At 39.9% G+C, this 26587-nt stretch overlaps 3 protein-coding genes across 4 annotated transcripts in view; 1 reads left to right on the top strand and 2 right to left on the bottom strand.

Moving 5' to 3' along the window:
- ifngr1 (interferon gamma receptor 1) overlaps positions 1-8236 on the top strand; it is a 9550-nt gene extending 1314 nt beyond the window's left edge. Inside the window, exons 2-7 of the mRNA XM_023412424.2 lie at positions 3119-3236; positions 3933-4114; positions 4224-4372; positions 4618-4792; positions 5754-5878; positions 5973-8236. Coding sequence (XP_023268192.1) covers positions 3119-3236; positions 3933-4114; positions 4224-4372; positions 4618-4792; positions 5754-5878; positions 5973-6350 — 1127 coding nt within the window. The 3' untranslated portion in view covers positions 6351-8236. The remainder of the gene's footprint in view (positions 1-3118; positions 3237-3932; positions 4115-4223; positions 4373-4617; positions 4793-5753; positions 5879-5972) is intronic.
- Positions 8237-8730: 494 nt separating this feature from the next.
- Positions 8731-17509, bottom strand: ltv1 (LTV1 ribosome biogenesis factor). Of its 2 annotated transcripts, none has more exons than XM_023412421.2 (11): positions 17330-17509; positions 16435-16566; positions 15963-16205; positions 15700-15787; positions 15133-15265; positions 14204-14432; positions 12763-12890; positions 12515-12654; positions 11092-11144; positions 10186-10386; positions 8731-9605 (listed from the first exon to the last, which is right to left on the bottom strand). In XM_023412421.2, exons 1-11 carry the CDS (start codon positions 17330-17332, stop codon positions 9495-9497), a joined length of 1461 nt encoding a protein of 486 aa, XP_023268189.1. In that variant the 5' UTR covers positions 17333-17509; the 3' UTR covers positions 8731-9494. The 2 variants fall into 2 exon arrangements, with proteins under 2 accessions (XP_023268189.1, XP_023268190.1); XM_023412422.2 differs by having other exon boundaries at positions 15993-16205.
- A 1741-nt stretch (positions 17510-19250) lies between these two features.
- The window catches only part of capn9 (calpain 9), a gene marked incomplete at its 5' end in the record, with an annotated part of 10433 nt that continues 3096 nt past the window's right edge, over positions 19251-26587 (bottom strand). The window contains 14 exons of the mRNA XM_023412418.1: positions 19251-19570; positions 19684-19742; positions 19859-19975; positions 20639-20717; positions 20827-20895; positions 21524-21588; positions 22169-22226; positions 22801-22881; positions 22965-23001; positions 23165-23373; positions 24629-24786; positions 24886-25046; positions 25491-25568; positions 26199-26284. Coding sequence (XP_023268186.1) covers positions 19544-19570; positions 19684-19742; positions 19859-19975; positions 20639-20717; positions 20827-20895; positions 21524-21588; positions 22169-22226; positions 22801-22881; positions 22965-23001; positions 23165-23373; positions 24629-24786; positions 24886-25046; positions 25491-25568; positions 26199-26284 — 1284 coding nt within the window. The remainder of the gene's footprint in view (positions 19571-19683; positions 19743-19858; positions 19976-20638; positions 20718-20826; positions 20896-21523; positions 21589-22168; positions 22227-22800; positions 22882-22964; positions 23002-23164; positions 23374-24628; positions 24787-24885; positions 25047-25490; positions 25569-26198; positions 26285-26587) is intronic.

Raw genomic sequence — 26587 nt, 5'->3', positions numbered from 1 at the left:
CAATCAGGTGTCATAGGCTCTGCCGTTGGCACAGATTCAGGTTGTACCTGTAGGAGAATATTATTCATTCATTCATTCATTCATTCTATATCACTGAATCTGATTACTGCTGGAATATTTCAGCAAATTTTAACATTTTTCTTTATTTAAACAGGTAATTTCAGTCTCATTGAGATCAACATCTGTGAGACCTGTGTGCAGGAAGAAGCACAGAAACACACAGTTTATATTCACAGTGGTTCCACATTAAAACAATTAGCAGACCTGTTATTTTACCTTTATCAAACTTCATTTGAACAGTCATGTGTCAGATACATGAGGCAGAATGTTTTTAATCCAAACACGTGCATTAGTTCATTGGAGAGTGTTCAAAATCTTTCTTAAATTTTTCTTTAACAATTTCAAAACTTCTTTAAAGAATTTCTGGATCTGCACCATGAAACAAAATCACAAGTTCCTCGTCCTGCCGGAGGATTTTCCACCAGATTAAACAGAAACAGTTTCACATGTTTCTGACACAGACAGAAAAAACACAACTCTAAGGTTTTAACCCATGGAGACGTTACTCCTCTGAAATGATCTGCTGCTTTTATCTGTTTCATCATATCACAAACTGAATACTTGTCTTTGCTTGACTGTTGGAAACATGAAAGGAGAAATGAAACAAATGTATTGGTCGATTATATTATAGGTCAAACTGTGGGAAAGCTGCAGACTTGTGGGTGGAGGAATCTGTGTGATACTGTGATGCTTATAAAACATCTGAGGAGAGTTATAGATGTTCAGGGTCCATCTGTGGTTATCAGACAGTGTCTCTGTGTCTCTGAACCTGGAGTTTAAATCACTGTTGAGCAGCTGACTCCTGCATCTTTCTCACTTCATTATTTTAAAAAGGATGTGGAGAGTTTCTGGATGTTCCTGCCTCTTTCTGGGTAGATGTGTGGATGTGATGTGGTTTCTGTGTGGTCAGACTTCTGAGGAGGTATTACTACATGTCGGGGAAAAACAAAAAGATTCTCTTGTCTGGAGATGAGCATCGTCTGAGTTCTCATTTCCCTGTCGAGCTCGTCTCTGAGCCGCCTCATGCTCTGGAGTTTCTTACCCTTCACAGACTCAGTGATAACTCCCCAATCAAAGAGCAAAGGTCAGAACGAGGAACAGTTCGAAGTGTTTACAGATTCCAAAGAAAGGCAAAGTCCTGTTTATCATCAGCCTCAATCAAGTTTATTAGATAAGAGCTCATGATAAACGACTTACACCAGCTGACACGATGAATTTCAGATGAATCAGACTGTGGAAAGTTATAGTAAGGATATACCTGCACACCACATGGTCAAAAGTATGTGGACACACTTCCATTTAACAGGAAATCTCAATGTAACAGCTTACAGTGATATTTTAGACCAATTAACCAATGAACCAATAACCAGCCAAACAACCACCCAACCAACCACCCAACCAACCAACCACCCAACCAACCAACCAATTAACCACCCAACCAACCAACCAACCAATCAACCAACCAACCAACCAACCAACCAATTAACCACCCAACCAACCAATTAACCACCCAAAGAACCACCCAACCAACCAACCAACCAACCAACCAATTAACCACCCAATCAACCAACCAACCAACCAACCAACCAACCAACCAACCAATTAACCACCCAACCAACCAACCAACCAACCAACCAACCAACCAACCAACCAATTAACCAACCAACCAACCAATTAACTAGCCAACCAACCAACCAATTAACTAGCCAACCAACCAACCAATTAATCAGCCAACCAACCATCCAACCAATTAACCAACCAACCAACCAGCCAACCAATTAACCAGCCAACCAATTAACTAGCCAACCAAACGGCCAACCAACCAATAAATCAACCAATTAACCAGCCATCCAGCCAACCGGATGAAGTGATGTTTACAGCTGGTGTTTGAGCACCAGGTGTCATCACTATGGAGACACCTTTCACACCTTTTCTGCCTGAACAGTGATCAGTTATTTCATTTTTGGTTTGTTTTTTGTTGTCTACGTTAACCATGTCATGAGGCTCTTTGATGAACAGTCTGTTAAAAACCGGCGAGGCAGTAACCGAGGGCTGACGGCTGCTGGAATGCTGAAGAACCAGAATTCTGGTTTTTATCCACCTGCATTAGTTTCCTGGTTGCTGCCAACAAACTCTCACCACACTGATAATGCCGTGGTGTCTAACATATGCTTCACCCTTTGTCCCACATCACAAACAAAGGCGTGTTCAGTGGAAGGCTCACACGCCTTCGCCATGATCGCAAATCTATGTTGTTTGTTCCTGCAGGGTTTATATTTAGCAGCGTCAGCCTGGGTGAAGGTGGAGTTTATTGGATTCAATGTATCTGGTCGTGATATCACTTAAAGAAAATGAGTCAAATACTTATAAAATAAAATAAAAAAGCCTCCATCATCATGTTTTTCTTGCTTACGGAGTCACTCTGAAAGCCTCCGGGTTATTCCACATCATCTGAGCCCTTATCATTTAATCAATCATTAATGAACAAACTACCACGAAGGTGGTGTTGGCTCTCTGAACATTTAAACACAAGATCCAGAAGCCGTTCCAACGATTCAACAAGCTCAGATCGACGGTTAAAATACTTAAAGACAAAACAAGTACAATTACATATCAAATGGAAATGGCAGCACTAACGATAATAATGACTTTACCTCCGCTCACTTCATTCATGCCACCACTGTCTCTTTCTTCAGCTTCAGGGTCTTAAACAGGAATCTAATGAAACACAATACAAATAAACATTCAAAAGCAACAATAAAATGCTAACCAAATAAGAGCTATAATATTAACCAAGTAAAATAACATGAGGTTTGAAAAGACGTTTTAGTTGTTGTCAAGTATTTTAATCAGAAAACGTCGTATTATTTGACCGAACTGTTCGGCCTCAATCAACATATTTTCATTATCAATACATCTGACATCTTGAATAATCAGAGTTTAGTTTAGAAAATGTCACAGTGTCTCGTGGTTTCAGGTTATGATGCTGATGATTATCGGTTTGAATAATACCTGCGTACTGTTTATTCACGGGTTTTCTCTTGTTTCCTACTTGCAGTTCCTTCTCCAACAAACGTGACTTTGAGCTGCCAGAATCTGAAAACCACAGTCAGGTGGGAATACAGCGAACAGCAACCACAAACCAGCTTCAAGGTCCTCATCATATCATCTGAGGGGTAAGACACATCAAATTATTCATTCATATTTCAGTTGTTTATCTTTTTTTTAATCTATATTTAATTTGCAGTTAGTTAAACGTCTGTTTGAGTTGAGCTGGTGGCGTCAGCAGCAGAAGAAAACAAAGTGCTGTAAATAATAATAAGTCGAAACAGAAAAGAGCAGAAAATGTAAATTAATAGATTATAATTATGATCATGGACTGTTTTAGTAATGACAGCTTCAAAATAGGCTTGGGCTGATATTTAATGATAACGAATATCTTAATTTGTCACCAAATGCAATATATTTGAAAATATCAATTTTTGTTTTTGCAGTTTTGCATATTCTGCCCTGCTGCCGAGTCCAACCCTCATTTCACTGCTTTGCTTTCTGTACATTGTTCCTTGGCATGTGACAAATAAAACCTTGAACCGCAACATCACTTATACGTGAAAAATAAAATACAATAATTTAATTATATATTATAAAAAACACCTGAAAAATAAAATACAATAATATGAATATTTTAAAAAATCTTCCAAAACAAACCAACAAAAAAACCGACATAATTAAATAATTGTGAGTCTAATACAACAGGCCTAGTCTGTGGTGGGTTTTTTTATTTGGATGGACTGACGGATTCTTCATTATCTTTGTATTAGTGTGTCGTCACTTGTAGATTAACCTGCTGTTTTTCTGTCTTGTCATTGAAGGCGCCATGAGAGTGAAACCACAGACCATCAGTATGACCTGAGCCCTTTCATCTGGGAATCTGAGCGGCGCTACGAAGGCTTCCACTCTGTCAACGTCACGGCCATTCAGGGAGGCAGGAAGTCCACGCCGGCGAACTCTCAGTCGCTCAGCTTCAATGAGCTCAAGCAGGCTCATGTAAGATGTAAGTCGTGTAGAGGCAAACGTGTTTATTCTAATGTTCTGGAGGCTGATTCAAGTCTGAGGTTTGAGTTTTAACATGTGTGAGATAAAACTTTGAGCTCTCTGTGCAGGTGAATTAGATTTCCCTCCTGTGAGTCTGACTGAAGGCGACTCTGGGGCCACAGTCACTTTCCAAAATCCCTTCTACTTCTACGAAGAGCTGAAGACGGCCACCAAGACAAACAATGTCTTCTTCAGTTTCACAGTCTCAAACAGCACAGTAAGTACAGTGACCTTCAAGCATCCACATCAGGTTCACAGCTTGGGAACGACTGGGATGGGGACCTGAAAATCAAGACAATCAGCCAATAAATTCTCTGTCCATGAACTAATTAGTTAATTGACTAATTGTTTCAGCCCTAGATTCATCCTCTGGGGAGATTGAATATGTTCAGTAATAGTAATCAGTATCATAATAATATTATTGTGTAATGATATTAATTGTCCGTGTTGTGTGACCTTCAGGGAGATCTGGGGACTGCAGATTGCGGACTGAAAGATAAGATTTGCAGATATGATTTCTCATTCCCTGAGGGTGTGGACGAGTGTGTCTTGCTGGACGGACAGTTGAATGACAGGAATGGTGTAAATTCTGTCAAGTTCAGAAAGACGTCCCCCGTCTGCATCACTGAATCAGCTGGTAAGTCTGGACTGGGAGGGTTTCAGTAACCTGTGTGGTGCATCAACCTGCATGTCTGAACATGCAAATGAACGGAAAGGACACATCTATTAACAGGAAGTAGTAGGTAGTGGACACATAAAGGGTAGAGGAAGAAAAATGAGCACTTCTGAATAATCACTGAACTGACTGGTGATCAGCTCTGTGACGTAGAATCAATAAACTCATGTTGCAGTTAAGATCCGTCACTTTGTTTTTAACGGACTTTAAGCGAGTCGGTAAGTTTAAGACGAAGACGAGACTGAAGTGAACATTTTAAGGAGAAGTCTTAAGGGTGTTTGTTTATGTGTTTATTTTAAGGACTTGAACCCTCTGAGGTTGACGGATGTTTCTATTAATTTATTTCTATTAGTTATTATTTCTATTAATTCATTAATTATCCATTCTTATTGATTTCTTTGCAACATCACTGCGTAGAAACTTTCATTTTCTTGTGAGATCATACGTGACTCAGCCTCTAAACTTTGGACTGACAACACTGCAACTCAGTTATATTACAAAATGTAATTGTAGGCATTTATTATCCACTATTTTACTCACACATTGCTGTATTTGTATGAACCTATAGACTCTGCAGAAAACATTTCACAACATTTCTTTAAGCTTTCAGCATTTGGGCCAAATGATCCGTTTGCTCTACGACAGGAAGAAGCTTCATTATAGAAAGAGCTGAGATTGTTCTGAAACTTGTGATATAAAACACTTGGGTTTTATGTTTTTATGCAAGAACCCTTTAAAAGGTGAATAAAGAAATAACGTAGGAATCGAAAGGTGTTTTGTGCCATCGGCCCCAGACTCTTCGCTGCGTGTCACTCTGCACTGTCCCGTCAAACAAAGGCTCAAACATGACTTTAAAATAAAATAAAATAAAATAAAATAAAAGAACACCTTTGCTCAATCTTTTTTTCTTCTTTCATTGCAGAGGCTCACACGGTAACACTCGTCATACTGCTGTGTGTTTTTATCATCATAACCATTTTGGCAGCTATTGTCATCTGTAAAGTGAGGGCCTATCTGAACGAGAAACCATCTTACCTCAAACCTCTGGTAAGATGTCAGATTGGAGAAAAATAAAATAATCATTAGTGATTCTGCTGTTTTCCATCTTTGTGAAAGCTGTTCTCTGTCCCCGTCTCCTCAGGCCTTTAAACCCTGTGACAAGCGTCTCTTTAAGCCCGACCCAGAAAACATTTCTCTACTGGTCGTCAAGCACAAACCATGCAGCTCAGAGGACGAGGGCGGTACACCAGAGGACCACCAGGGCGCCGCCGCCGCCGCCGGCGCCAGGAGCAACGGATCAGACCAACAGACAGCGGGGTACGGGAAGGGAGACCTTCTGGAGGACAGCAGCCAGGAGCTGGATACAACAGACGAGGACTCTGCAGACGACTCTGTGAAAACAGAGTGTGTTGTGATGGAGGAGGAGGAGGAGGAGGACAGGGTGGGAGAATACGACCGAGCACACCATATACCTGACACAGGTGACGAAGACGTGACCTCGGTTTACACCCAGAGATGAAACAGCTGACAGAGTCTTGGTCTGGGACTAACGCCTGGCTCTGGGTCGCTGACCTGCACACACTCCTCCTGAACAACAACCTCTGCCACATTTATTCAACCTTTTTAAAGGGACAGTTCGAGTTATTTGACGTGGGGGTTGTGTGAGGAAGTCCCGCAGAGTCGGTGTGTTACCTGCAGCAATGATGTGTGGGCGGAGCCGGCAGAAAAAATATCCGTTTAAATGTAAACAGCACTTTCCTTTGGAACTACATTTTTTCAACCGTATTCCTACGCCAGAAGCGTAATACAGGAGAGAGAGATAAGATAGATGGCTGGAAATGTTCCTCATGACGTTTCATTTAAACAGATATTGCTCTGCCAGTGTACCGCTGCTGCTGCTGCAGGTAACACCCTGACAACACATGACCTGTCTCGTCAAATAACCCCAACTCTCTCTTCCAGGTGTTTGTAAAGAAGCTGTCGACGCTGCTGTTTGTCTCAGGGAAGGAAAGCGGTGATCTGTCAGTCACCTCAGGCAGGTGGCCGGACGCTTCATAACCCCACAGGGACGTTTTAATTTGAAGTTGTATAATGACTTTGTTGGTTCTTTATTTTATTTTCCCGTACCGGCTCAAACTGGCAGTTGTTTATGTATTTTAATCCGTCTTCTGTACAGTTTTTTAAATGGACAGTTCACCCAAAAAAACATACACACAAAATACATTTCCTCACTTGTTTCAAGTGGCATTTAATCATGTAGATGGTTTGGTTTTTATCAGCCTTGGTTTAAGATCTCTGGCACCACGTTGACTCAGTGAGGACGAGTGTTACCAGAAATAATGTAGGACACAGAGCAGACTGTTTTCAGAGGGACTCATTTGTTTATGCAAAAAGATTCTGATTAAACTCGGTTGTTGAGGTGGAAACGAGATCGAGACAAACAAAAACCCAAACGATCTACACGACACTAAAAGACACTACAGGTGAATAAGAAGATGTTTTTACTGGCATCAGTTTGAACTGTCGCTTTAAGACTCGTACTTGTTGTTGAAGTTGTAAAATGAAGCTGAGCACCTTTTACCTCCTGGACTTTAAACTCCCTGCAGCGTCATAAATACTCCAGTCGTACACGCCTCACCACGCCTCAGTTTCTGTCGTGAGCTGCTGCAGGGAAACCTGCGACCTGCTGAACTGGCCTGGCAGAGACGACTGGGAGAGTTTCTGCCTCACAGGGTTGGATTTATTGGAAACTTTTGGGCTGCTCATATTTTTAATGCTGTGGAGTTTTTTTCATTTTTTTTAAATCCATTTTTTTTATCGAACTGCATTTTGTTCAATTATCAATCACAATAAAATTGTTTTTTTTTAGGTTTAAACACCAAATGGCTTTATACTTTTTACACGTTTACACTGAATAAACACAATGACCAAGAATGTCAGATTATTTTACCGACACCAGAAGTGATTTTTACAATAAAATATAAATATAAAATCTTCCTGTCAACTGATGCTTGTTTACATGAAGAGGGAAAGTTGAATCACCGTCCTCGTGTTTCCTGGTCAAACTCTCTCTCTCTCTCTCCTGAGTTACAGAGTGTTTTTACACTGTTCTTATGACATAGTGAAGTTGGATATAAAATGTTATCACTTCAACGCACAGCAACGTAAGATAACACAGAGAGACAGACAGGAAAGTCAGGGAGGGAGAGAGAGAGAGACAGAGAGACAGAATGATATTAAATGATTGTACATAAATGTATTTATTTTAAAATCTAAATCTGCATCAATATTCAACGTTTATTATTGCATTATATGTATATTATTATAATTTGTAAACTGCTTTGGCAGAAACATGTTTTTGTTCATGCTAATAAAGCTTTTCCTGGAGCGAGAGAGAGACACACACTTTGTGTTGTATGACTGAATTTGTAACACGTTTGTTTATTTGCATGTGTTTTCTTCAGTTGCAGTGCTTTGAGCTTCAGGGCCACCGTACATTTGAGTTCAACTGTTAATGAATTTGGGAGAGTGTATCCTGATATATCGCATTCACAAGAACGCGACGTCACCGTGACCTTTTGACCTTTAGCCACCAAAATCGAATCAGTTCATCACTGAGCCCGACTGAATGTTTGTGCCACATTTGAAGAAGCTCCTTCAAGGCGTGACTGAGATATCGGACGGACGGACAACCTGAAAACAATATGGCTGCCGCTCTGACTGTCGCCGGCGTGGAGACGCAGAACCAGTCGGACCAATCAGCTCTCCTGTGTGCAGCCTGATGACATCAACATCTCACACTGAGGAGTTTTTAATAAAGACACATGAACAAACTTGATATTTCCTGTTTGCAGAGCGGGGTGTAATATCTGGGTTTCAATACAGAAACCAAAACAACATTTTCCTGAATATTTTATTTTGAAAAATATGAACTTTTTTTTCTACAAACCTTTTCAAATGTTTTTTGGAAATTCACACTGACTGTTAAATGAGAAGATTGATACCACCAGCAGCCGGTTAGCTTAGCTTAGCTTAGCACAAAGCCTGGAAACAGCTGGCCTGCATCTGTGCAAAGGGAATGAAATCCACCTACCAGCCCCTCTGAAGTTCACTCATTAACACTCATTTGTTTAATCTGAAGTGTAATTATCTAACCCAAGTATAAAAACAACAAACAGCCTTTTGGTTTTTAGCGTGGATTAAAAAAACATGTCGTATAATTGGAGCTTGTAGGTGGATTTTGTATCTTTGTGCAGCTGTTAACTCGTTATTCACGTACAGACGAGAGAGCGGGTTTAATTTTCTCACTTCTTCCTTTATCTGTGGGTTAAAGACGGTGTAACGTTGACAAACTAGATCTTAAATCAGGATCTGATAAGAGCGTTTCATTAGAAACATTTCAGCTTGTACCAAAGTTCCTGGATTTCAAACTGTCACAGCAACATGATCTGAGCTGGTTTACTGTAGATAAACTGGATTTCTCCTTTTATTAAAAGTTAAATTAACTGTCTTTGAAGAAAAGTCATCACCCCCATCAGCCCGCTCTTGTCTGGGGATGTTTGTCGTCCCGTCAGCTGCACTGAGGTGAAGCGTGGCGTGTCGGCTGATCACGCCATCAGCGCGTGAAGAGTCTGTGCGAGCCGAGCGCCGCCTCTCTCCGATACTAAAGCTTCATGCCTTGAATGTTCATCCTCAGGTTCAACATCTGCTTCTCCTGTCGTACTCTCTCTTCCTTGAACGCCACCTTGTTGGCTTTCTTCTCCACTCTCCTCTCCTGAACACACAGGAACGATTCAACACTGAACAAATGTTTTCAAGTCATTGGTTGACACATTTTCCTCCTCAGTTTGCATCTAAAGATGAATCAGGTGCAAATATATGTGTGTGTGTGTGTGTGTGACTCTGTGTGTGTGTGTGTGTGTGTGTGTGACTCTGTGTGTGCGTGTGTGTGTGTGTGTGTGTGTGAGAGCGTGAGTGAGTGAGTGAGTGAGTGAGTGAGTGAGTGCGTGTGTGTGAGTGTGAGTGTGTGTGTGAGTGTGTGTGTGTGTGAGTGTGTGTGTGAGTGTGTGTGTGTGTTCATGGTGATGAAAGTCCCCCAGTAACAGACTCAGACTGAGATACATCAGGTTTGTTACCAGGAGGCGTTCGGTGAGATTGTTTGAGTGTTTTGATCTGTGGTCATTTGTTTGTTACCGGGTCACTGACTCTCAGCGGCACGAAGGAATAAAAACATCTGATTAAAGATGCTTTAAGCCAAACTTGTGTTTCTCCCAAAGATCATTATAACATCTTTTCCATCCTAAAATCTGAACGAAGCTGAGAAACTGGTCAGCGTCCTCCTCTCCGTCTCTCACCTTGCGCTCTCCTTTGACGGCCTGCTTCCTCGCCTTCCTCTCCTCTCTGCTCTCGGCTCTGTCTCGGGGCTGGGTGGAGACGCGAGGAAGGTCCGAGTCGTTGATCATCGTCATACGCTCCGCCTGCTTCGCCGTCAGGCTTCTGCCGGGGAGGACGTCCAGAGGGATGCCCGTCTTACTGGAGACACGGATCGGCTTCGACTGGGGGACAGAGGGAAGCAGGACCAATCAGAACCCAGTATGTGGACGGATTCAGTCTAGTCTCCTCCCCTCTCTGCTCCCATATACAGCATTTTAAATACAGCTGATTTCACAATAAAGCTTTTCTCATTTACATGTTTTTCTGTTTCTGTTGTCACGACAACGGAACAAGCTTTCAACAGTGACTGAAACGTGGTCCGTTCAGACGACGACTGAAACGGTTTTATAACCACGACGTTGTGGGACGAGGTCTGTGGGACTACGGAGGGAACGTCAACAGAGTCTCTAGACTCTTTCAAAATGTCCTTAAAGGTCTGAACATTGAGTAAAACTATCAATAAAACTATCAAAGCCATCTGAGTTAAACCGAGTCAGAATCAATGAACGTCTGAATTCTTGAGTTATGGCCAAAAAATGTGTTTTGTGAGGTGAACTTTGACCTTTTTACAGCCATCTTAGTTACACACTCTGTGCCACTTCCTTCTCCGCACTGCTGTTTGTTCCTCCGTGAGTCACAGGTGGCGACGGTATGAAGCAAAGTGCATTGGCAGGTTGTTCATCGCCACAAACCTGTTACACCACAACTGTCAGGACAGTGACTTCCTGTGTCACCTGGCAGCGTCCTGGCTTTCAGTTAACCCCTTCATCCTGTGATCCGTGTTTTTAGTGTGTGCGTCTTATTCCACATGTGTGTCACGTACAAACCTTTGGTGGATCTTGAATGATTTTGGGTCTGTTGTATATGTTGGAGTATGTGCCTGGAGAAGAAAACCAACAGATGTTAACATCACCAGCGTCTCAGCCACAACTACAACCAAATTTATCACTTGAACGTTTAAATTTCAAAATAAAAGCAGTTGCTGAATCAGAAGTGAGACTATGATTTAGTTTCTCACCAAGAGAAACCAAAATATTCTTCTTTTAAATTCACAAAACCTGAGAAATCAGGACACAAACGTTGTATTTAACTCTTTAAGGTCTGGAATTTATACATTAGTTTATATGTTTTTAGACTTTCAGTCGCTTTATTACTGCAGCACTTTCCAATAAATGACACCCAGGGACCAAAGTGCTTGTGGTGATGTTTCCTATCAACCATTGACCAAGATGTGACAGATAAAGAGTTGAACTCTCAGCCAACAGGTGAAAACACAGTGCTACGATTTATTTAATCCAACGTGAGGAAGGTTCAATTACACTGAAACTGACGATAAAATAAACAACACTCCTCCTTGTTACAGTTCATTAACTTCTCACTGGCTGTTCTGGGGTCAGATCCAGATGTTGTTCCTGCTGAAGCTAAAATAATTTTATCACATATGAACCCTGAAGTTTTTACAGTAAAAACAAGCTAATTAATTTGTCTCCGTTACGTGTAACTGCTCTAAAACAGAAAGATCAAACTCTAGCCAACATGGCGGAGATGTCTTTCCTGTTCGGCTTTAGAAAAAATAACTTCAATATTAATATAATATTAAAATTTTATACGCCTTTCTTACATTTTCTGTGCAGAAGCAACAGCAAGACAGTGACATGGCTGCAGAAGAGATAATGACTGGATTGTTCACTTTTAAGGAATTGTATTTATATCTAAATACTTTATTACTTTATTTATTATTATTCTACAAAAACCCTCCCTCCCTCAACTTATGAAAGAAACTTAACAGGCATAACAATAAATATAAATATATATATATAAGTAGAAGTATATATATATAGTATATATATATATATATATATATACATATATAAAATAATTAATTACACAGGGCAAGCCTGTGTATTTACTTAATTACATTTATTGTTATATTTAATATTATAAATAATGGATAAGTATAAATACTGTAAATATTATTTCTCTTGAATATTATGCCTGTCAAGTTAAGGTTAATTCTGTTTATGCCAAATGAAGAAAAGCCAATCGTCTTTGTGCAGCAGCTGCAGGAAGGAGTGAAGCAGTTTGTCTGGCTGCATCAGCACTGATCTGTTTCAGATAACGTGTGTAAATAAATCTGAACCCTGAAGAGATGGAAAACAAATCTAAACCTGTAGGACGAGTGAAACATCCTCCTGTGGCAGGTACGGCTCATAAACACATAACTACACAGCAAAGAGACGTTACACTCACTGACGATGGTTTCACAGTCCCACTTCTCTTCTGCTGCCTTGATAACAACAGTTTCCATTTCCTCTTCCTCCTCCTCCTCTTCCTCCTCCTCCCTCACCACAGGAAGTTCTTTAGGACCCAGGTCATCAGGCCTCTGGTACCTGAAGCACGAACAAGACACAGATCAGTCACCAGGTTCATTTAAAGCGACGGTTTCCTGCTAAAAACAAGTATCTGATGCAGCGTTCATCCACTTCACATTCACTCACTCCTTCTCTTTCTGTTTGAAGTAGTCTTTTATAACTTCCTCCAGGCGAGCGCTGTCCGGTTCGATGTAGCCCTCCAGCTCGGCGTTGTCCAGAGCGCCGATCTCATCGTCATCAAACTGTTCGTAAAACTAAAACGACAACGAAAAACATCTGTTAACAGATGTGAGGAGCTCGACAAACACACAAGTGACTTTGCAGACGCACAGTGAGAAGTAACGATGTCTCACTTCAACGTGCCAAAAATAAAAATCACCTCGCCTCCACAAATGTGGTCCAACTACCAAAGATGCACCGGTCCACCTGCTGCAGCTTGGACTACAACTGTTGCCTACCTGGACTACAACTCCCGCTAGCTGGACTACAACTGCTGCTAGCTGCACTACAACTACTGCTAGCTGGACTACAACTCCCACTAGCTGGACTACAACTCTCGCTAGCTGGACTACAACTGCTGCTTGCTGGACTACAACTGCTGCTAGCTGGACTACAACTGCTTCTACCTGGACTACAACTCCCGCTAGCTGGACTACAACTGCTGCTACCTGGACTACAACTGCTTCTTCCTGGACTACAACTGCTGCTAGCTGGACTACAACTGCTGCTAGCTGGACTACAACTGCTGCTAGCTGGACTACAACTGTGGTGGTTTTACATGTTTGTTGTTTCGGTGCTTTGACCCTTTGAGCTGCTGCTGTGTGCGACCTTGTTATTCTGAATTCAGCTACAGCTTTTTGTTGTAGCCACATCTCAATGTTTTTTCCATGTCTGTCCCTTGGGGCTGACACGGTCTGTTGCGAGTTTGCCGCTCATGGGGGAGTAACCATGGCAACGTGCGTGTAAGGTTAATAAACATGTGCGCTACAGACGATGACACCGGTGGTTGGCACATTGTTCCTGTTGCTGCTCTGTGATGCAGCCACAAGACTGCAGAGAAATATCATTCATTTAACATTTTACCATCTTACTTTTATTGCTTGTTCTCTCTTCTCTTTATTTTTTATCTTAATTATTTTATGCTTTCTTCTATTTGTAAGATTGCCTTAGATTAGAAAACTTTATTAACTCACAGTAACAGTAAAATATTACGACACACAAGACAGTATTCCTTCAGATATCAGTGGACAGATACAGAAGTAAAAGCTCATGATCCTCACAAAGTTTTAAAGAGAAACTGACGTGTAATTAATGGTCGCTGGCGTCAGTTTTAATTTTTTTCTTTTGTAGTTTGTGAATTTTTCTGATCCTTGTGTGACTGTCAATTATTATCTTTGTATTTATCTGATTTACACACAAGTTTTTCCTTTTTATTTCTCTTTTATTCTGTTTCTGTCTCTGGTTTTATGTTGATGTATTATATGTGCAAATAAAACATAATCAAACACATTAAATTAAAAGCAAATGTAAAAACTGGTTTGTGGCTGAAGTTGTTTGTTGTCTTCACCTTCTCGAAGCGGTCGTCCAGCAGCGAGAGCTGCTCGTTCCTCCTCATCACCGACGACGTCATCGAGTATTCTGTGAACCGACTCTTCGTCTCCTCGTCCATGAACAGAAACTCTCGGCCGACGCCGCCCGGTCCCAGGTCCTCGTCGCCCGAAACCCCTCCCTCAGAGTCGAAGTCGCCCTCCTCGTCCGTGTCCTCCCACTCATCATCATCATCGTCATCATCCCCTCTGTCACAGGTGACACACAAACAGGAAATCACAGTTAGGGGCTGCAACTAATCATCATCTTCTTTATCGATTAATCCGCCGAATCTATTAAATACCAGAAAATCTCTGACAGACCAAAGACACATCTTCAAATGCTCCGACCAAAACGACCTAAACCGATTATTCAATTAGCAAATTAGTTGCACATTAATTTTCTGTGGATTGACTCATTGATTAATTGACTGATCATCAAAGAACATTTCCCTTCATTTTGTGTCTGCCGTTGTTGGAGATATTGGCTGAATCTATATCACAATATTGATAAAAATCTGCCAATATCTAATCAAAGTTTCCTGTGAAACCGACTGTGTGTACTACTGCAAAACATGACCGTTTCTTTTAAGTAACAATTTACCAGAATCAACTCAAATGTGGTTGAAAAGAAAAGATAATGTTCATTAATCATTGTGCAATTTTGACATTTCATATTTATTATTTATCTGCTAAACACTATTTTATTTCTCAAGAAAGAGAGAATATGGTCATAAAACACGTCCAGTGTCTGTGTTCAGGTTCAGTATGATTCTGAAAGATGACACACAATAAATTATTTCTGTTTAAATCGGGATAATAATCTATATAATTTCTACTGCATGTGAAGTGACCAGCAGTAATAAGGTAAAAATTCAAGGCAGCGATGAACTGTGTGTTCAGGTCTCACCCCACGTCCGCCGCTCCGCTCCCAGTGTTAGCTCTGACGATGAAGTCGTCGTCCAGGATGTTGTCGGGGTCGTCGTAGTCGAAGTCTTCGTCGAGCGCGGCCACGATGTCGGGGTCCATGTCCAGACGTGGTCCTGAGGGGAAAACAAAAAACAGATGAAGAAGACGACGCAACAAACTGACGACATCTATGGATAGACTGCAAACCTCCTCCAGCCGGGGGTGTAAACTTATCTTTGATATAATATATTTGACATACAGGTCCGAGCGTATGATTAAGGGTTTCTACAAGATCTGGTCCCTGATTATACTGGTACTGGACTCTCAGCCGTCATGTTGAGGGGTCAGTGGATCACAGCTAGGAAACCAAACTGTCTGATGCTGAAATAATTTGCCCTCGTTTTCTTATTTAACTATTTTGTGTTATTTATGATTTTTTTGTTGGTTTGTTTTTGTAAAAATCTGTGTTGTTGCAGTTCCACTTGGTCACCAGCAGATGTCGATAGAGCTCATGAGCTACTTTATGGTACCTGAGGATGATGATGAGGATGATGATGAAGCTGTTTACCTGAGATTGGAGCAGCTTTGTTCAGAAGTCCCACGTCCTCCTCAAACTCTGAGGCGAACACCGAGGACGGCAGGTTGATGTTGGCTGCCTGTTCATAAACAAACAAAAAAATAATATAAATGTAAGTGTGGGTCACAGATTACCACAAGATGGCGCCATCCACTTTTTTATTGGTCAGTTGTTTTCTCTTTACCAACTTACTCTCACTCTCTCACTCCCCAACTTTACAAAAATAACAAACCTGTTCTGATAATCTGAAATACCTGACTGAGAGGAAATCTGACTGAACTCACAGGACACACCGTGTCCGCGTCGCCCTCCTCCTCATTTTCACCATCATCATCTTCATCACGGAGTTTAACAGGTCGTCTGTCGGTGTAGGAGGGGCCGGCCGTCACCAGCTCAGAGGCGCCCGACGCCTCCTTCAGGTGCTGCAGGTAGTTGTAGTCGTCGTCGAAGAAAACGCCAAAGTTCCTCTGCTCCTCGCGCCTCTTCTCTACCTCCACCTGCAGAAGATCAAAATCCAAGTCAAGTCGTCACGTCAGACAGAACGCCAGCTAACGTTTCATTTGTTTGTTCAAATTAATGAGGCTGCAAAATAAACCTGAGCGGTCGCACGCAGTCAACAAGACAGGTAGGAAAACTGGTTACTGATGCTGTGGTGTGTCATATCCTGGTTATTGATACTTAGGTACATTAATATCCAGGTTATTGATACAGCATATTGGTCTGTACCTTGGTGGCGGGCAGGAGGACGTGCTGCGGTGCTTTCTCATCTGCAGCCAACGGATCCCTCTGACTTCTGTGGACGAGGTGAAAGGTCACGGCCTTCTTCTTTTCAATGAACGATTTCTTCTTTCGATGAGGCTGGAGGAGACAAACAGCAGCGGTTAGCGGCGATTGCTGGTGATGATATGACAGGAAGGTCTCTGGTTTGAGCCCCAGGATAAACCCGGGTCTCAGTGAGGTGCCCTTCAGCAAGGCAGGTAACCTCCAGCTGCTTGGAGCTACTGTACTTCTACTACGGCACAAATTACAGTTATGCTATGGATTAAATCTACATTTGCCAGTTATCAGATGACAACAATCACACTTTTCGTTTATAGGTTTGTTTCTGTCTCCTGACAGAAATAAAACATTTCTAATTAACAATATCACCGACTGAGGGAGGAAATAGACACTTATGACTTAAGTGAATTGAAGGTTTTCATAATTTCTTTTAAAGAAACTTAATTAAATAATTTCTAAGACTTTAAAACCTGCAGATACCCTGTAATACAAAATGTAATATAAAAAGTAAATTGTCTTGTATTATTGTAGGCTAAACTAAATAAGTAAATCACCTCAGTCTCACCTTCACCTGCTGCAACATTAAAGTGATGCACTAAATAAGTTTTTCTACACTGTGGTACCTGAGTACTACTTCTACCAAACACCATCGATTACAAAAACAAGAGGAAAAGGGAGTGAAATGTACTTCTATTCAACACTGTCTGAATTTAATTATGTGACTATAAAACAAACAGACATGTAGTTAATATTTTCTACGAGTACGTTGCCTTTTAATTGCTAACACAGGACTGAAGTTAGCTAACAACATTAGCTTGACGTAGCAGAAATGTCGTCTTACCATCTTGTGGCGGAATCTCTGACGGTTTTCTTCGACAGGTCTGAATCAGAGAAGCTCAAACCTCAAACTACACGCAGCTGTTATAAACGTTTAACCGTAAATTAAGTCCAGAAAGTGTCGCTAACGTTTTTCCACGCCGGGTTCTCCTTCACCACGCTGCTGCTGCTGCGACCAGAACTGGAAGAGACCATTCCGGAGAAAAACAGGGGTGTGAAAAAGATAGTAAGAAGCTTTAATACGGAGACATCGTTTTACAAATTTAAATTCTTGGCCTTAATAAATAGGTTGTTGTTAATTAATGATCTAAAATGGATACACGTGTTTATATTAATGATGTTCATGTGACATTAGTCTGCGGTTGAATCCTTCGACATTATAAACTTTAACATGGTATAGCCCAAATCGACTGGGTTCTTTCTCTATTTTATATACTGGCGGTTATAAACCGGTTTATGGATGTATTAGCGCCACCTGCCGGACCGGAAAGCGGAGCAGTTGGTGTGTTGGCAGTGAATGTATTTTGCATATGGCGATGAAAACAATCTAAATATTAAATCATTGATATTTACAAATGAAATATGAACATCATATAGCAGAATTAAGCTGTTTTACCACTAATAATATGTACAAAAACTCTTGGTAGGTACTGTGTAATCTTATAGTAGTTTGTTTGTTGCTTTTCTCTGCTTTGTATAAACATGTTAAATTTTATCAAGAAATTGTCTTAAAAAAAAACAAAATTATATTGAGGGATTGACATTGAGGTGGTGCACACTTACCTAAATACCTAGGTGCACAACTGGACAGTAAACTGGACTGGTCCCTGAACACGGATGTCGTCTACCTGAAGGGGCAGAGCCGGCTCTTTTTCCTCAGGTTTGCATTAAAGACTGTTCTCATGTTACAGCACTTAAAATATTTTTATTTTGGGTATTTTCTGTGGTTTATTGGTGAAGTAGCATTAATCACTACTGGGGGTATAAATAATTCAGTTAAGGATATATTATATTTCATATATATAAAACCTACCTGGCTGCAACAAGTTATTGTAACTGTCCCTTAGCTCAGCAGCCATACCAAAACAGACCAACTAAGTTAAAGTCATTGTGATCCAGATTCACTCATTATTTCATGTTTTATAATTTTTGTTTCATATTCATATTTCTCAGTATTACATTGCTCATTACATTTATTGCTTGTTACTTATTTTACATTACTCACAATTTTACAGTTTATTCTCTACATTGTCATGTTATAGCCTGTTTTGCAAGTAGAATTAATTTAATTTAATTTATTAATCTTTCTATTTATTTATATACTTTAGGCTGTTTTACTGGTATGTTTTTTTATTCTATGATTATTTTCTGGATTGTTTTACTTTATTTCTTGTTATTTATTTTATTTGTACTTTTATAACTCACTTCCAAACATCTCCTCTCTTTTAGCATTTTACTATTTTATCTTTATTGTTTTGTCTTCATTATTATTTGATTTGTAATATCTACTACATTGTTTTTTGTTCAGGGTCCCTTTCTATTAGAGGAAGTTCAATTCAATTTAATTTTATTTGTATTGCCCCAAACCACAACATACATTATCTCAAGGCACTTTACAAGACCTTACAATAGCAGCTTGTTACCATGGCGATCTGTGCAGACAATGCTCTTCCTTATAGCAGTGGCTGTAGCAGCATTTTACCAGACAAGTACATGGCTGTGCATATTGTATTTCTTTTTTTTCCTAGTTTTTAGTAACTCAGAGATTGCTTGTTGTACAATATTTTCCTCTTAAATGTAGTAGAGTTTAATGTGTGGCAGAATTTAATGAAAATAAAAGTAAATTACGCCCACTTCAGAAGATAAACGCCACTGATAAATAATAAAATGAAACTGTCAATCATCGTGTTTCTCTACATCAAAGACCAAATTTATAGTAAAATTTATTTCCATTCATGCAGAGAGCAGAAACAATAAAACAATGTTTTGTCCAAAAGTCAGCAAAATTCAAAGATCACCACCCATCCCCCACTGCAAAACCTTAGCTCAGACAGCATCTCACATTATTTGCCCAAAGAGTGGCATTTAAAATGTGTCTTTGTTTTGCATTTGAAACATGAAAAAGAAAACATGTCTGAATTTTCAAGACACTGCACTTAAAGACGTCCGTTGAGTTTTGATCTTCTGGTGGCTTCTGTTTGCTCTCAGCAGCTTCTCCTCACACGTTCATCGACAGCATCAGGAACTGTGTGCGGTTAAGAGAAAACAAAGTTAAAATGAGCCCTATAACATTACAAGCTACACGTGGTTCAACCAGACAATCAGCAGGAGTCAGGTGTGACATGAATGTGGTTTTACCTGCATCATGTTCATTCTCACTCGGCCCCTCTTGAATTTGTCCACAGCCTGAAAAGCTCCTGGTTGAGAGAGAGACAATTTAACACCAATGAATCTTTACTATGATGATTTTGAGGCACTAATGTAGTTACTGTAAACCTAGTGGAGGAATTTATTTGAACGTTTTTCGACGTACTGAACATGTTCTCCAGACGGACGATGCAGGTGAGGTAGTCGTCGAAGTCGATGTCGTATTTGTCGTCAGCAAACCTCAAGCCGACCAGCTGCAGGAGCTGGTTGTTCAGTTGCATGCCTTCACAGGAACAAAGCTGCAGCGTTAGCCTTCAAACACAAATGCCACCGCACACAAGATCTACGCCCAAACCAGAAATCACTTCCAAAAACCAATCAATATTATTTTTATTGGCTGTAGTGCTCTTGCTGCTACTACCATTATTAGCTCTTGCAAGACTGTTTTTTATCACCTTTACTGTTTTCACCAATATTAGAATAAATAATAATAAAAGGAAAAGTAACTGCTTCACAATCACATGTAAAACTGAAAAATCTGATATATTTACAATTTGCACTTAGATTTTATACTGATATTAACTGTAGTTTTTAATTTTTGTTTAGGAATGTGTTTAAACATAATGATCCTCATTCACCACTTTTTCTTGTATTCTTAAATATATGGAACAAACATGGGAAATAGGTTTTACAGTGTATTAAACATGGTATTCTAACTGGTGTATTTGAGAATGCACTGCAAGTATATGTACAATATGTAAAACAAATGTCAGTATATTAAATCTTCATTTATAAACAGTACATGTCTTGTGCATGAATGTATTAATACATGAAAATAGTCTTATATGAAATGTCTGCCAATGAAATGAAATGAAATGAAAATATAAAAAAACAGTTAAGATAAAGCGTGTTAAAAGATTTAAACTTAAGTTTTCAGTCGACTCACCTGCAGCTTTGAGAGCGATGCGAAGCTCGTAGGACGACATCTTCCCCGACCGGTCGGTGTCAAAGGACAGGAAGAGCATCTGCAACAACAACAACAACAACAACAACAACATCAGAAGTTGAACCACACTCTTAAAGCCTCCACCATCAGAGCTGATTTACAGTTTTACCACATGAACCAACACGTACAATCCACTTCTTCATCTTCTCCCAGAACACCTTGAACTCTTGGAACTCCAGCTTCCCCGTGTTGTCCACCTGTTTTACTGCGTCAAGGAAAAACTTTAAAAGCCTCATTGCAATCGACTTATCAGCTATTTTAAAATCACACACTGTCAATCATTTCTAGCTGGTTCATCATAAAAGCACAAGTTCCTCTGCTGCCTTAAAAATGTGAGAGAACTGAACTTAGGTGGAATAATTATAGTCGCTTTTGAAAGTTGATGGAACTTGATAAAACAGGTTCATTAAACTTCAGATATGAAAATGAATCTTACATTATGAGAAGAAGCAACAAAACATAAATTATCATGTATTAAGACACAGAAAGTTTCCACCATGAATATTTTGTTTGTCTCTGAAAGAGATGAATGCAAAGTCAGGAGAACTCACGTTTCTAGTCGTCTGAAAATAAACACTAGAAAATTTAAGTTGAACTGACTTGAAATTGAATAAAACTTACATATTTAGGTTAAGTTAATGAAAAAAGGTGAGTTGATTCCACTAGATTCCTGTGTGATGTTTTACAGTGCATTTTCTTCAAACTCTTAACCTCTAACTTAAGTTGTGTTGGTAGCAAAAAAAAAGAAAGGCAAAGTGAAGTTTATAAATGCATCCTGAAATCACAAGCCTGAAGTGAGTCACTCGGTGAAGTGTGTAAAGATACGTCCATCAGGTTGATGATACTGTGGCAGGTGCTGAGACTCAGGCCGTCAAACTTGATCTCTTTTCCTGAGGACAGAGGATTAAAACAGTAGAATACAATTCAATGAAATAACTCTGTCTGATAAACAAAAGCACAAAAATACATCAATACTAAAAATAGTATTTTATTTTATTACTTTAATCCTCTGTTTACTGCTATTTGTAATGTCATCCTTTTTACAGACACAATCATCCATTCCTGATTAAATAACAGTAATAATGTAGGAGGTTAAATGTGAACGCCACACAAGATCTTCTCTGACTTAGCGCCACCACAACTGAAGTTTTTAACAATAAGACCCTAAATGAGAGAACCAGTAACTTCTACTCTAGAGTCTACACACTTCTCTAGTCCTTTCTGTCTTTAACAGCAGAAAGCTTCATGATATCCAGAGACCGATGTCTTTTATTGAGCTGAGCGGTGAATCTGAAACGCTCATGTTGTGAGGAAACAGTGAACGGTATAATCGCGTATCATCTGCATAAGCTGTAATAACACATCGTGCGACGCATTGAACTTCATCCATGTCAACTTTACCAGCATTTGTTCATTTCACATGAAGCACTGACATAAAGAGGTTTTACAGCATCTAAAACATTTACTTACGTCTGCTGAGAACGCCATTGAGCATCTGCTGAAGCTCCCGGACAGAGATGGCCTCGTCCTGCACACGCACCAGACCGATGCAAAATATAAGTTACCAAAGAAAATGGGCATCTACGACTCTTAGCTTTTTATTTCAATATAATATAATAGTATCTGTTTTCAGTTCACAGTGTTTATTCTTAATTTCACATTTTTCTCCGTGTCGAGAAAAATATTTTGGTTTTAGAAAATTATTCAAATCATAAAATATAAAAGCTGCATTAACATTTTTTTCAGCCACTTGGCGGCAGAATAAGTTTATAACAAGGTGCAAGACAAACACCTGTAACATATTATCGCCTTATAAAGTAAAATATTAGCAAACACTTGTTTATTTATACGTCCAACAAACAGGAGGCAACATCATCATTGATCTGGACAGGTGTTTTCACCTGATGAATGTAAGTCCAACATTCACACTCTTTTAGTTTAGTTTGGTCTCTACCAACAAATATGTGGCTCTTTACCAACAACACATGTTCAAACTTGTGAATACGGCAGCGGAGGAAGGAGGAAACATTGTTGGTGATAAGTGTTATTTTATAGGAACATGATACATATTCTTACTTATATATATATATTTGTTTTCTTACCGCACCAGCCAGCTGTTCAAACAGTCTCCTCAGGCCTTTCTCCTCGTCTGATTCCTCCTCTGGAGCGCTGGGCATGGGCGGCTGGTGGAAGCAACACAGCGTCAGTACGAGCGGACCTGATTGATCGATCAACCGAATGGGTGATTGATTATCAATCTACTTACGTCTGGCAGATCAGCATCAACGTTGCTTCCCATCTCCCTGTGCGACAGAACCACAAGTCGTGGAGTGAGAGTCTTGCGGATATTTTGTTCTGACATTTGGTATTTTAAATGTTTTGCTTTTAATTTTTTAACATTTATTCTGTGTTACTTTTAGAACTTTATCTTAATCAGATTGAAAAAGCCCAGAGATGAAGACTCACAAAGCTCCAGCCTTTTTCTCAGAGAAGATCCTGATGAGGAAGTCGGCCTCGTGGTGGGGCTGGAAGGTGGTGGGGACCAGCAGGTATTTCCCAGGAGGCAGTGTAAAGCGCTCTGACACCTCCCGCAGGTTGATGTAGGTCCTGCTACGGGCCTTGGATGCATGGTAGCGGAAGAAATCCTTCCCCTGGTGGTCTTCCTCATTTGGAGCCTGAATGGACAAAAGATAAATATGATGATTAAGATATAAAAACACAACATGATTCGTAAAGACTGACGGGTGACGGAAGTATGAGGCTAGCACACACACATGTTTTCAGATGATTTCACAAGTAGGCCTGGGTCCATTTAGTAACTATCCTGAAGCTTTCGACCATAGTAAATGATCTTCATCAGCAGATGGAGTTGTGTGATTATTCTAATGAACTGAAAAAGGTGAAAAAGCTCCCTCTTTATTTTTATTTTTAGAGCTAATATTTACTATCTTTAAAGGGCCCAGTCAGTCAATTTAACCATAAATACAACTGACAAATTTATTCTACTTAAATAAAGACTTACACTTAAATAGCCGACATTCAGTGGACCACACTTTTTTACACATCTGTCACATCTGTTTTGCAGCTCTGTGTACTTCTTGATATATATAGTCAACATGTTTCATGTTTCATCCTGAAAAATCTTCTCCTTCAAAACCATAAACGTTGTCTGAAGTTATCAATATTCTACAACAGAACAACATAGTTACCAGCAAATCAGATGATGACAAATAGTAATTATTCATCTGCTCTAACAGCTTTTTAAACCATTGATTAAAATATATTGGTCAATGATTTTACAGCTGATTGAAGTCAAATCTTTGCTGTAGAGTTCAGTCTGTGGTTTCAAATAACTTCAAGTAAAGTTGTTGATAAATCTGTTCAATCAGGATCAATATTAAGCCACTTATTCTAATATAATAAATAATTGTTTTGCCGCAACGTCCAGAATTATGCTGATGACACCATCCTGTATGTTGTGATTACAGTTACAGAAAAATATAGTTTGACTAAATAAACTAAATATGTTGTTATAATAAAATAAAAAATAAAATAAAATAAAGAAGCATCTCTGTATTTCAGTGGGAAAAATTGCATCATACATATAATTCGTCATTAACTCAGTATACTTTCATCCATTTTGGTATAATTTCTTCATTCATTCTTCATTATACGCTGAGTTAATGTTTTCACATCCTTAACATTGTATAAACATTTCTTGTAGAGTTTGTTCTATTTTCACAATGTGGATATAAAGTTGCATTTTGAACTGAGTCTATTTTAATTAGAGTTGAATGAATGGGAATAGTTCAACACAACATGGAGTCCTGACTCAGAGGCTGAGAAACTTGCCTTTCCTCCGTGGCAGGAAACACTTTCCCGTGCAGTAGAGTTTAAACCCTGTTGTAAGTTGCTTCATAGTTTTCTGACCTCGTACACTGCGAAGCCGATGGTCTCCATGTCCAGCCCCTCCTTCCTCAGCTTCCGTCTGTTCTTCTGCATGAGGGCGATCACCACGCTGCACACGTCGTCCTCATCATCAGCGTCCTCCAGCTCCAGCTTGAACTGTGGGTTCGTCCAAAATGTGTCTGAGGATTTGAAGATACAGAGTTTTAGAGGAAAAAAAATTCTACATTTTAACATTTTAATGCCAAAAGGCGACAAATCAAACCATCAGCCGGTCTCACCGATGTAGTTCCTGCAGCCTCCAGCGGTGGAGCCGCGAATCCAGTTTCCCTCGAACATGCTGACCTCCCAGTGGCGCTTTGTGTTGTCGGTCAGGGAGTCGGGGGTCATGTTGCAGATCTCCACCTTGTCATAGTTCCTTTTGAAGTCATCAAACTCCATCCTGGAGTCACAAACGCCATCAGTGTCAGCTCCATACACAACACATTCACAAGAGTTCACCTTCACATTAATGTTTCAACTTGGATCATTAATGATCGTCTGCAGATTTGGAAAAGTGAATGTAATTCATTGAATAAGAGCAGACTGAGGTGCAAGACCACTGAACCTTCACTACAACACCCAGCATCTCTTTTCCCGTCAGGAGAGAGATTTACTGACTGAGCGAAATTTAATATAATGAAATTTAACTCGCTCATTAAGATCAAATTAGAGGCTCCTGGACTCAGGCTGCACTTTCTTTCTACGTGGCAGCTGATGTGAAAAGTTTGGGCTCATCAGTGTGAGATATATGACCCTTTATATTTACTCCACTATCTGCACTTCTGCACACAAACAACACATCTCTTCTTCTTTAGTTTGGATCAGATCCATCACGTGGACTCACCAGAATTCACCGTCCTCTGTTGAGTTCTGTAGGATGCGAGTTTTTTCTGCTGTGTCGATATAATTCCACTCTCTGGAGCTGAGACACGGACGACACACAACAACATGTTAGACATTAACGCACAGGAATCAGGAAGAGGCAGAAACATAGATACAGACACCAGCAGGCGGCATTTGTTTTTCATCTAAGGAATTAAATCTGCTGTAAATTACATTTGGATTATAGGAACTGATGTTATGTGTGTGATTTTAAAAGGCCATTGAAGGCATCTGGGATTAGGATTACTCTGGGGGACAATGGTTGCTTAAAGTGATGGTTTACATTTCTTGCAGGAAAGTCAATCAAGTGATTACAGAAAACACAACTACAAAAGATACAAAACAAATACAAAAGGCATAAAATGAAAACATACAAACACAAAACAACTACAGACATGCAAAATAAAATACAGAAAGACGCAAAACAACTACAAAGAGATGAAAAAGGACAAAAGCGACATGAACAACAACCATAAAGAGGTGCAAAACAACTACACAAAGACACAAAATGAAAATGGAGAGATGGTAAATGAAAGCAAAGAGACACTGAAAGACTTTTCTCTTTTAAAGGAGGGATGATGGTCCGTGCTCAGGGGCCTATTGTCGTCATAGTCCATCCATATGTATACTTTATATTTTTACCCCATGTGTTGTGTCCCTTTATTCTTACTTGTCACTCCAGGGGCCGTTCCACTCGACCTGACCCCAGGGGTTTCTGACCCGGATTAGCTGGACTTTCTGACCCCTGTAATTCACCTGAAAATTAGAAAGAATGTATTTGTTTATCGTGACTGTAAAGCTCTGGTTATGGTTTTGTTTGCTTTATTGTTTAAAGGAGCTATTTGTAAGTTTTGCTATCGCTACATAGGCAACGTTAGCATTAGCAGCTGTTTACTTACCAGTCTTTGCAAGAGCTTCAGCCATCGTTGCGTTTACATGATTAGAAGTTATAATACGTCCTCTGGGCAGATACTTCTTCAGGGCAGACTGAACACTACATTGACTCGGTATCGGAAAGTGATGAGACAGTCCCACTGGGCCGGGGCAAGCTAGTTAGCT

Source organism: Seriola lalandi, unplaced genomic scaffold (assembly GCF_002814215.2).
Source record: "Seriola lalandi dorsalis isolate HSWRI2012SDOR001 ecotype SW California unplaced genomic scaffold, Sedor1 jcf7180002054479, whole genome shotgun sequence".
Classification (NCBI taxonomy): domain Eukaryota; kingdom Metazoa; phylum Chordata; class Actinopteri; order Carangiformes; family Carangidae; genus Seriola; species Seriola lalandi.
The sequence above is the reverse complement of the archived record's forward strand: the minus strand, read 5'-3'. Positions and strand labels throughout refer to the sequence as shown.

What these genes read in the sequence shown, in the direction of transcription:
- ltv1 (XM_023412421.2), bottom strand. An exon ending in TGGACGACCGCTTCGAGAAG is followed by an intron (nt 12,891 to 14,203) that starts GTGAAGACAACA and finishes TTGTCGTTTTAG; the next exon opens with TTTTACGAACAGTTTGATGA. An exon ending in GGACTGTGAAACCATCGTCA is followed by an intron (nt 11,145 to 12,514) that starts GTGAGTGTAACG and finishes TTTCTTCTCCAG; the next exon opens with GCACATACTCCAACATATAC.